Here is a 12,371-nt window from a genome sequence, read left to right as displayed (position 1 = left end):
TCAAGTTCATTCTACAACAATTGAAATTACCATAATAAATCTATAACTAATATATTCTCCACTTTTTTACCAATTTTTCAATAATGTCTGTGATTCGTAGCACCGAAACAGTTTCAAACATTTTTGTAGACCCGCGGCCCAACGTAATGATGCGCCTATGTTTCTCGCTGGTTGGAGCAGAGATGTCCATTGGTGATGGTAACAACCCCTTTGGAGTGTGGGAAATGCAAAAGAGTAGGAAAACCCATAAAAACTAATTGTGCAATACCTGCGTGCCTGCAATAATTTGATTTAATCGTGTAAAGTGCGCACTCTGCAAAGAAGTGGTTGAAATATTTTCAAAAATGCATCGTAATAGTATATATTTGTACGGAGTGTTTTTCATCTTTGTCACAATCAACGCAAAAGTAAGTTTTTGAAAGTACTTTTGAATTTACAAATGTTTTTACCAGCCGTATTTCCCGCTCTATAAGTCCTTTTCGAAAAACCTTCGAAACATTGATTTTTTCCTCAAGAGAAAAGTGTTTTGCTCTATATATAAGTTAGTTCAAAACGACAATAAAATTTACTATAAGTTTTTATTTTCGACTTTAAAAATCTTCAGGAAAAATTAAATATTTATGGAGATGAAACATTGATGATCACTTATAAGAACCAACACTAATTTTTTGAAACTAAAATTTGGTAATAATTGAGAAAGAAAACAATATCATTATGGAACAATGAAAAAACATTTTCATTAATGTTTCCTGTTTAAATTTTTCGAAAAACTTGGCCGATGACTATTGAAGATCAATGACTAATACAGATCAAACATCAACATCAATATTATTCACAATCTTAAATAAAACAATGAGATTCGTGAAGCTGCATATGGCTAAAATGTGGAGACTTGTCAAAAAAGGAAAAACCAATCTAAGTATATGTAGAGTGATTAGTTCAAGGATTCCAACACATGTACAGAAAATTAATTCTTTAAAATTGTCACTTCAAACAGTTCTTAAAAATGGTAAACAGATGTTTGTATAAGTGACGAGTGTTTTTTCAAATTATTCACAATGACAACACAATTCGTGGCTGGTGCAATTTGTTTGTAGTCTTTCTTCTTTTGTTTATTGATACTAAGTGGCTAATCAGTATTACATTGTGATAATACTGTATAAGCTGATTTCATTAGTTCAGACTTCCATTGTGCAATATGATTCTACTATGATCCGAAATCTATGAAGGAACAAATATAATCAGAATGAATAGCTAAAATACCAATCATTTTAAGCAATGAAGCGTGAAATCTCAGTTATTCATTTTAATTCTATTTGTTCCTTCATAGTAGAATCATATTAGACAATGGAAGTCCGAATTAATGAAATTTCCTATGAAACATTGTAAACCACTCTCAAACAAACTGTATATGGTTGAGATATACATTGATATTATTCTAAATAAAAAAAATAAACAAAATTATTAGACTTCGCGAGATAGTGGTGACTTATTTTCGATGTAATGCTTATAATACAAATTTCCTATAACAAGTTCAAACTCTGTTGCAAATATGCACTCCTACCGGCTTCTAACGTGCATCCACTGTCACTGGGCAGAATCATATCGAAATTTAGAAAGCTCTTCCTACATCTGATAAGAATTACATACAACACCCATTATTATCCATAATTTATTTTTACAGCACACCGAGGTTAATAGATGTGACATACCTCCTACAGCACCAAAAAGAATCGAAGAAATCATCAATAAATGTCAGGATGAAATTAAATTAACAATATTATCAGGTATGTTTTTTATTGTACATTAAGTAGATGTATATTTTGAAAGCTGTTTTCTTCATCTCCTGAAGACGCCAACTTTTAATTGGTGACACGCGTCGAGAAAAATATTGCATTTCTGGTGATTGGAATAAGTGCTTGTTTTGAATTTTTTTCGCATTCATAATCAGTACTAGCAATATCTAGAATCATGACGGACCAAGTTATTTATTTCATTCAATCCATCCCATCTCACTTAAGGTAAGGTGCTGCCATCTACCTTTGGTCTCTTGAGTACTAATGTTTCAAGGGCCCTTCATATCTGTCAAACCAAGCTATTGAGGAATTTCCCTGCTATTATTCCAAACCCATGATTTTGAAATCAAACCATCTCAGACCATTTAGAGAAGAAGCACATGACAACCATTTGGTATGTGTTTCCATTATAAGACTCAGAAAAGGTCAGGGGGGTTCCGGAAATATAAGGTACCATTTTTCCTCGATTCCTCGTTGAAGTAAAACTCTTGAAGAACAATCATTTCAGTGGTATCTCTCACAAACTCATGCTATGATTCCTTTTCATGCAGAAGTATTTTTTTGCTCAACTATTATGGAATCGTACCTCCAAATCTTTGATTTGCTAGTGGACGAAATTGTATTAGCCAACGAATTCAATTTTAACTTCACCAAAGCACCTGAGGCTAACTTAGAGTGTGACATGGACTTCGTAAATAAGAGTGTACCTCTGTACTCTAACACATTTGATATGTCCCCAATAACAGAAAATTACCCCTTAGAATTAATTCTCAGCTTGAAAAATTCAACATCCCTTGAAATGGATAGATTTAGTAATTCTCTCCAGGAACAAATTGGTCTCAGTATATATAAACTCAGAAAAACTAAAATACGCGAGGGCGAGGGTGTGTCCAGTATACAAAAAAGGAGACCAGAATGATCTGAATAACTATAGATCAATAAGTATTATTTCTAGTATTCCAAAACTATTTGAGCTAAATATGAAGAACCAGTTGTGTGCTTTTTTTGACAAATATAATCTGTTTTCGTCATCGCAGCATGATTTCATCAAAAAGAAAAGCACAGAGTCTGATCTCTGAAAATTCCAGAGCTATGTGATGAAACATCTGGACCATAACAAATTTATACTGGGCCTATTTCTGGACTTCTCATGCCCTCTCAACTGCGTCGATCGTAAACTACTGATTTCTAAGTTAGCTAGATATGGTGTCAGGGGTGTACCCCTGCACCTTCTAGAGTATTTTTTAAGCAATCGAAAGCAAGTTGTGAAATTTAATCAGTCCTACTCGGATACCTTACACATTCCTCAAAGAGTTCCCCAAGGCTTGATCCTGGGCCCATTTCTCTATGTAGTTTATGCAAATAACCTCATAATATATCTCAATATGACTAACAACTGTTAGTACGACGATACTAATGTATTGGTGGCTCAGAACGACATGAATGCATCAAAAATTTTGCCGAAAATATTCTGGAAAATATGCTGAAGTGGTCGAAAAATAATAATCTTAATTTAAATACATCAAAGACTAATGCTATGTTATTCACTCTGCGTGAGCACAATCTAAACTGCAAACTTTTTGATGGTACCAACAGTGTAAAAGAAATGTCAACATCAGAGTGAATGCTGGGTATAACTTCTGACGAAAACTTAATCTGGACCTCACATATTGACAACCTATGCACAGAACCGAGAAAATCTTGCCGAAGTTTATCGCAAATCATTGCAGTGAAGATATGTTGCTGATCCTGAATCATGCTAATTTCCACTCTCACCTGAAATATAGCATTTTGAACTGGGGAAATTGCTCCTCTGTGAACAGAGTGTTTGCTCTACAGAAATATGTCATACGAATATTGATAAAACTAGGCTCTAGAGACTCGTGTAGAGATTTCTTCAAACAAAGATCACCAATATGTCTAAACGTTTACGTAACCATAACACTAGAGGAAAAGAGTTGCTACTACCATTACGCCATAACTTTCACAGAAGTTATGAAGTGAATGGATATGAATTTTTCAATATTTTGCCCGAGACCGTAAAAAACTGTAAGAACATACATGTGTTTAAAACAATGACAAAACTCATATTACAAAAAAATTGTTACACTTCCGAAGAATTCCTCATCTACGTCTTGAATTTTTTTTTAAGTTTTTCTTTCTAGAGTGCCACCAAGATTTAGCCAAAGCCTCGGTAGATAATAACATTATCCTGAGGTGGGTTAAAGGACACGACAAGAGTAAAGGTAATCGCATTGCCGACTCTTTAGTCAAGAAAGCGGCTGGACTAAGAATTTTAGGACCCAGTGGCACCCACGGCCTGATGACTTCGACAATTGCGGAACTAGTCAAATGTTACACCCATGCTCAATCCTTAAAGAGATGGGATGAAATCAAAGGATGTAATCTTGCCAAGATCACCTTGAGCGACCCTGGGAAGCTGGCGCCGAAAAAATATCTGGCAATGACCAGGAAAAATCTACGCCTTACAGTAGGATTTCACACTGGCCACTGTCAACTAAGGAAACACCTCCATAATATGGGGCTAGTGGACACACCTCTATGCAGGATGTGTGAACAGGAAGATGAGACTGTCAGGCATGTCCTGTGTGTGTTCGGCGAGTCTTGGCTTACACCTGCCGATATAAAGGAGAATTCTCCCAGCGACCTGTCCACCTTCCTGGAAAGGACAGAGTGGACGATGACCTAGGAGGACAACTCCTCGGGAGGATGTACAATGGGTAACATGTGGGCCATGTGGCACAAGTGCGTGGGCTTACACTCACCCTCCCTACTCTACAGATACAGATACAGAAGTTTTCTTTTCTTAATCTTTGTGACTGTTTATAAATTATTTAATATTTACTGTATACAGGTATATATAATAAAATATGTAAAGCGCCCATTGACGTCTTTTACAATAATTTGGTCATAGTGTACATTCAACCCACTTGTATCATTGTGTACAACCTTATTAATTGAAATAAACTAGTATTATTATTATTATTACTGATACACTATCAATATCTAACCAGAGTTCTCCCCGATATGCAATAGAACATCGCCTAAAAATGAACCCAGTAACCCTTGATATTTTTAAATATCATTCATAGGTTTATCATTTTATACCCTTATGTTATCAACCCATAGTTTTGGCCCTTCGTACAGTTATCGAATTTGTTCTCTCTTCAGAGATATCATTTCGTAGTCTGAACCCAATTTTATTCTCATCGATCGCATCACATATTTCCCTCGTTGTATTTCGTTAACATTATATGCATTTTCTGGGGCGTTGACGACGGGTGCCTTATGACGTTTTTTCTTAATAGACTGATGTGCTTTGGAATATTACTGGAGCTTTATCCCAATACCAAACCGTTATTTTCAACACCTCGACACGTGTTTCAATCACCAGGTGATCATCTTCAAAAGGAAGATTAAATCTTTGAGTTAAATCTTCCTCTTGAAGATGATTGAAACACGTGTCGATGTATTAAAAATAACGGTTTGGTATTGGGATAAAACTCCAGTAATACTCATTATTACACCAATGGTTCCAAACCAAGTGAAATGCTTTGATCTAAAAATCTCGTTCCCTTCCTGTGTATAAGGTTCACCTCTGTTTCATATGTTTTGAAATTTTCGTCATTTCCAACAATCTATCTCCAGATAACGTTATACATGATTAGTTCAGTTTCAGTTTGTTGATTATTTTCTCCAACGGTGGTTTCTGGGAAAAAGTTGCCTATTTCGTTCCTCGGAAGGTCTCTTCAGTTGTTGTTGATGATTGCTTCTGAGCTGATTCTGGAATTCCTTTTGATACTGGCGGTTAAACTATACAATGGTTGCGACATTCGTAAGTGGAAATTATGAACTTATTGTCGAAACATCTCAATGTCAAATATACTATTCTACAGTGTATGGCACCGAAAACGAAACAGATCGAAAACCTTCAAGACACTTTTGTCGAGAAAAAATGCTGAACGGGTTGATTTTTACTTCAAAGGGAACACGTTTGTGTTTTAACCTCACTTACCACTTTTCCCAATCCTTGGTGACCATCACCTTTTGGATTTGAGTAAGGAAAGTATTAAATGTAGCACATCATTGAAAAGTTAATTTTATAAGTAATTCATTCATGCGACGATTCACTACGTAACTGTTCATTTTGGCGCCCTCTTACGGGAAAATATATAATCAAGTAACTCCAGAATTGGTCCAAAATGTCAGACAACATTTCGATACTAATTTATACTCATATATATGGCCCTTAAGGGAAAATAATTCGAGCATTTGCTGTGAATTAATATATTCTGAAACTATTGAACTTATGTACGCTTTTTAAATTTTTGGGTTCATACAATGTTTGTTTTATATTTTTCGCCTTTTCTTATGACTTGTTTACATTATCTTTCAAATTATGTGTTATAATTTGAAATACGGATTAGCTGTTTCTTCCTAATACTATTAGTCATCTCCTGATGATGCTAACTTGGTCAATGAAACGGGCGTCGAGAAACAACATTTTTGTGTTCTGGTAAGAGAAACATGATATGAATAGTATTTTTGTTCTAGTGGGGGATTTTTTTTCAATAAATTCGTAAATATGATGGAATTGGCCGATACTTGATGAAAATCCATAACCAAAGTATTCAACAGACACTTTATTGTGAGATTTACTTTGAACAGTTTTAAAGAAACGCAACACGTAAAGACACACCCGAAGAAGCCATTGTATGGCGAAACTCGTGTTGCGTTTTTGTAAAACTGTTTAGTGAAAATCTTACAATAAAAGTGTTTGTTGAATACGTCAATAGATTCGTTTTAGGCCAGAGATTTCAATTCTACTTATCAAGATAAAATATAATATCAAAAGTGAAGTATCTGATAGGCCTGAGGCAAGATTTATTGCAGTTACAAGCTACATTGTTACGTACATGTCAGCTTCTGTTTGTAGACTGTAGACCATCGGCATAATATTACATATAGTTCACGTGCAGTAATTTTTGATATTTATGTAATAGCGTGAAAGTTTTGTTGCTTGATAAATTGCACCAGGATGAAACAGAGAAGTTTTTATTGTTAATTTTACGCCGCCTTTGAATTTGAGCCCAGGCGACTGTCTAGTTACAGCCTTAGATTTGGAAGTTTTCTGACAGATTCGTCCAATAATAAAACTTATAGTAGCTTCGGAAAAGAAGAGACTCGTTTTTATTAATTTTTTTGCATTGCTGTGATAAGTAACCTAATTTTATTTTTTTTATTTTTTTTTTCTGATTGATTCGGCCGTTACTTGATGAAGAATCATAGTAATTTCATAAACTACACCTTACAATTTGATCTCCACAAACTTTATTTGAAAAATGTATCACGACATGTTTCGCTAACACAGTAGCTTCTTCAACAGTGATTTGAATACTACAAGTTACTTCTCACGCTAATATTTATATATCACAGCTAACTACAATTGATACTATCTCCATCAAATTATCTGAACCTCTACAACTTTTATATACCTGAGGTACCTCTTTAATTATGATTACCTGAAACATATTACCTCACTTCTACATCCATAAAAATACTTCCTCGGTTTTTTTAAGAAAACAAGTTCAATAATGGTGATATATTCAATACCAGTTGGTCATTCATTAGAATGTTTGAATTTTTAAGTTCATTAATTTCCATTGCTTCCAAATGATTCAGTTTCAAACTTCATTTTTATGTGTAAAATTTCGAACTCTTCATTAAAGATATGATTTAAAGGATGATTTGAATATGTTGAACTTGTTTTCTTATTTACATAGCTCATATGATGTTCCTGGATTCGATTCCTAAATGTTCTGCCAGTTTGACCAATATATACCTTGAGACACATTCCACACTTTAATTTATATACTATTGATTTCTCGAATTTGATTGTTTGGTCTTTATTATTTTTAACTAACTTTCCCAACGTATAACTTGTTCTATATGCACTTTTAATATCTCGTTTCCTCAAAAATGTTGTTTGTCCAAATTACCTTAAAGCTCTATGATTTTCTTATCATGCACTGTTTGGAACCTTTGGTGTAGTAATGAATATTACTGGAGTTTTTTCCCAACACCAAATCGTTATTTTTAACACCTCGACAGGTGTTTCGATCACCAAGTGATCATCTTCAAAGAGGAAGATTAAAACTGTAAAAATTAAAACTGGAAAAATTCCAGTAATACTCTATGATTTTGATTTTGATTATCTAACTCATTAATAGTAAAAAAAAGGTCTCGAATCGCTTTCGCGTTGACTTTTTTGGAAAATATTTTGTTTATTAATTCAGCTTTAAACTCATTGTTTACTGCAATTTGTTTGATATTTAGTTCTTTATTGAAATTATCTATTGAAAGAGGAACATTGAGTAATCTGTGAATCATGTTATTTATTATATGCTGCTACTTTGTGTTGATATATTATTATAAGGGTAGAATCTTGATGGACGGTTTGTGATAAATTCAAAAATCACGTTTGTTGTTCATTCTGCTAATTGTTGAATCCAAGAAACTGATTGAGTTTGAGTTGTCTGCTTCTTCTTCAATAGTGAATTGGACAATACAAGAAATTGAACATCAAATGATGTTAAAAAATCGACTTCTCTAGGTTATCCACGAAAATTTCCGCAAGTACCTAAGAGGCTCAACGCATTTCCCATAATTAAACCTTTTGAAGAGGAATAAATATTGTTGTTAAATTGAAAATAATTTTGCTTGAGACATAACGACAGAAGGTCAATGATTTCTTGTTTCTTGAGTGGGTTGACTCTATTTTTATATAATAATTATATTACTAAAGTAATAGTATCATCAGGAGGTATGCTGGGAAATATATTCTGCACATCAAAGGATGGTAATTTTGCGTTGTCCAATAGAGTTATGTTCTCCATTTCATTGATCAAGTCAATGCGTATTGCGTATTAATTTCACGAAGTAAAATTAACAGAAATGATGTTATATTGACTTGAGCAGATAAAGGCAACACTGTGGTTAATATTGACTGAAACGACTATGTCCAAAAAACCATAGATTTCTTGAATTTAGGAAATTTTGAAATATTGATCCTTTGATGTGCAGAATCTATTTCCCAGCATACCTCCTGATGATACTATTACTTTAGTAATAAAATCCCTATCCCTACTAATATTATAAATTCGAATACAAGTTTGTTTGTTACGGTTTCACGCGAAAACTATTCACCCGATCATCACAAAATTTTACACACATGTTCTTGGAGGTATAAGAAGTAACATAGGATAATTTTTATTAAAAAATAATTTTTATGTTTCATAAAAAAATTGTTTGTCAAAAAAATCTCAAAATCTAGCTACTTTGTTAGGTTAGGATAGGTTAGGTTAGGTGAGGTTAGGTTAGGTTAGAGTAGAGTAGGTGAGGTTAGGTTAGGTAATAATTTTTAAAAATTGATAATCGCAGCCAAGTTCTCATATTGATTCATTTCTATTGTACTGACACTTATTTAATGGCATGAATGCAAGCGAAGCCGCGGGTAAAAGCTAGTTATTATATAGAAATAGAGTGAACCCAGTCTCAATTGTAGTTACCTATGGTATATAAATATTAGCATAAGAGGCAACTGGTAGTATTCAGATCACTGTTGAAGAAGCTTCTGTGTTAGCGAAACATGCCGTGATATATTTCTCAAATAAAGTTTGTGGAGGTCGAATCGTAAGGTGTAGTTTATGAAACAAGTAACCTAGTTTCTAAGAGCTACAATAAGTCCAAGAAAACATATTGCAAAAACTGGCTTTTTCAGGTTTATATTTTTCCAGAACCTTATGAATTTTCAGGTTTGAGCTGCCTACACATTGGATGGAAAATGCAAAGCCATTACGTTCTTATTATCTATCTCGCCTAATCATAAGAAATCAGTGGTCAAGACTATTTCGTTCCAAGGCAGCTGACAGCACAGCAGTCTATTAACTCTTCTTTGCAAATTATATTGTTTGGGCCGGTTACTGTAACGTTAACTCAGTTTTGATCTGTTTTCAATTGCGTTTACTCTTTTGCAGTGGTATAAAAAATGGAAATCCTATATCTTAAAAAACGTGTATTATTTCAGAAGCGTTAGCAGCAATCAATATGAACGAACACACCCATAGTCGAGCAAAACGAGCAGCATTTACCGATGATGAAAAACGAATTGCAGGAGTAAGTATTCACCCATCTTTGAACACTGTTGACAGTAAATATTGTGACTGATCCTATAAATAATTTTTTTTATTAATTTTTCCTTCGATTAAAAAATTTATAGAGGAAATATATTAGTATAGATTTACAGATTTACAAATAATTACATATTCTATATGTAGCGAAAGTTTCATTATTACTTATAATAGAAAATCTGTTAATGACGAATTTTGAAAAATGAGCACTAGACAATGCTCAATTTCTATTGAAAAAGCTTTCTCGACGCGCGTTGCACTAACCAAGTTAGCGTCCTCAGGAGATCATTATGACAAAATTTCACTACTATGCCAGTATTTTGATATGCTATAGGCCTAACTACTACCAGTTATTAGTAACTAACTATTACCTGTTATTGTTCCTATGCTAAACTACCCGTTTTTTAATACCTCTAATTTGTTACGTATTTTCTCTATGTTAGTTACTATCTCCACATTTTTTTGTCTAATATTTATCTAGTTTTATTTAGAATTATTACGTATAAGATCAAACAGAAGAACTGTCCGAAATAGGACCTTTGTCGCTATTCATGGAACTTATTTCGCACTTTTCGATTTCCAAGCTTTCGAAGGAATATAGAAAACTGTTGTCATGTACCGGTTTCAACAGTTTCGAACATTTCTCACTTATTCGCCCTCTATTGCATTTTGAGCGACACCAGATTTTTCCGGTCTATGAAACCGAACGTGCGAAACATGGTCCTTATTAGCGAGTTAGTATAATCCGTTTGGTTTGACCAACATATTTCTTATCACAATCTTCGCAGCTTATTTCGTAAATCCTAGGGGATAGTCACTAACATAGAGGAAATACATAACAAATCAGAAGTGTTAAAAAACAGGTAGTTTAGCTTAGGAACAATTACAGGTAGTAGTTAGGTAATACTAACCGGTGTAGTTAGATATTAACGTATAAAATAACTAACATAGTAGTAAAATTTAGTCATGATGATCTCCTGGGAATGCTAACTTGGTTAGCGAAACGCGCGTCGAGAGACCATAATTTTTGTTCTGGTGTTGGGAACGTATTTTCATTGGATTCATTTTACGCCAGAGGTTCCAGTGCGAACTATCACAAATACTCAATTTGATCTTCTGATTTAAAAAAAATACCAATTATTTCGGATGAGTTAAGTTTCGACAATTGGAATAAGTTTGTAAATTTTTTGAATCATGGTACCAAATATTGAATATTTATGCACTGATCACCTTTCAGTTATTTCAACCATGTTTTCATAAGGAAACCACAAGACTTTATTATCTCTGCCTCTAATTATATGTGGGAGCATATTTTTAAACAACTTGTATATATAAACACGACTATTAGCTTTGCGATTTCAGTCGGTGTCAATGTCAAGCACAAACACTTCTGTATTTGAAATCGACATGAATATTGTAATTATCCTTTCTAACCGTTCGAATAAAACTATGGGGGTCCACTATGACAGTATATATAATGCATGATTAGCCTATTAAGCAAACTTTAAGTGGAAGTGAAACCATTTTCATACTTTCAGTTTTCTCTCGAAAAACAATGATTTGGAAATTTTGGTTAGTGCTCTAAAGTTCCGTTCAATCTAGTTCAGTGAAATAATTATTGTATTAAGTTAGGAGTTCGGATTTGGAATTTATTTTTAATGAAGCGGGAATATCTATCAACTGAAGTTTCGCCAGCTGGGATTTTACATTGAACTCACTATATTGAGGATGGTTACATGAGCTGAGTTTGTTATAAATAATGAATTGTAAATCTTTTCCAGCAATTCAATAATAATACTAACAAATGGACTTTATCCACCGATAATACATATACAGATACAAATATAATATTCCATAATGTAATTTGAATCACGTAAATTTGCAACAGCAAAAATTTGTTAAACTGTAGCGACACGTATTGATTCCAGCTGTAACTATATCATGGAGAACGTTTTTTTACTCATCTTCAATAAATCGCTACAATATAGAGATGTGTAGAGTTGTATGTATGTAGCGTCTACACCATACAACAGGCAAAAACGCAGTACGTATATAAAAACTACAATTGAGCATTCTCAGTGTTAAGAAAAATATGTAAATAAGTAAGTTAATAATTACTGGGATTTATTCATAGATCGAAAAACTGGTGAAATTGAAAAAATACATCAAAAATTTAGCTTGTTCAGACTTAAATACTGGACTTACAATCAAATATTTAAAAAAAAATCAATATTCAATGAAGATATCAAATGAAAATGCGACAAATTCGGAGAACATTAAAAAAACAATGAGAAAAACAGCCAAGAAACAACGCAACACAAGTTGTAAATATGCAGTTCTGTATATTATATAATTCTCTTTCCAT

The 12,371-nt window shown here is 33.4% G+C and overlaps 1 protein-coding gene across 2 annotated transcripts in view; it reads left to right on the top strand.

The window, feature by feature from the left end:
- Positions 1–247: 247 nt before the first annotated feature.
- Obp73a (Odorant-binding protein 73a) overlaps positions 248–12,371 on the top strand; it is a 28,790-nt gene continuing 16,666 nt past the window's right edge. The window contains exons 1-3 of one of the 2 annotated variants that reach the window (XM_023162238.2): positions 248–407; positions 1,685–1,787; positions 9,904–9,992. In XM_023162238.2, coding sequence (XP_023018006.2) covers positions 345–407; positions 1,685–1,787; positions 9,904–9,992 — 255 coding nt within the window. In that variant the 5' untranslated portion in view covers positions 248–344. Of the gene's footprint in view, positions 408–1,684; positions 1,788–5,458; positions 5,653–9,903; positions 9,993–12,371 lie in introns of those variants that run through there. The other variant, XM_023162239.2, reaches the window with a different exon arrangement.

Source organism: Leptinotarsa decemlineata, unplaced genomic scaffold (assembly GCF_025532065.1).
Source record: "Leptinotarsa decemlineata unplaced genomic scaffold, Ldec_3_MD MMD2_tig00000505_RagTag_RagTag, whole genome shotgun sequence".
Lineage (NCBI taxonomy): Eukaryota > Metazoa > Arthropoda > Insecta > Coleoptera > Chrysomelidae > Leptinotarsa > Leptinotarsa decemlineata.
Note: the sequence above shows the minus strand (reverse complement) of the source record. Positions and strands in the feature narration are given on the sequence as shown.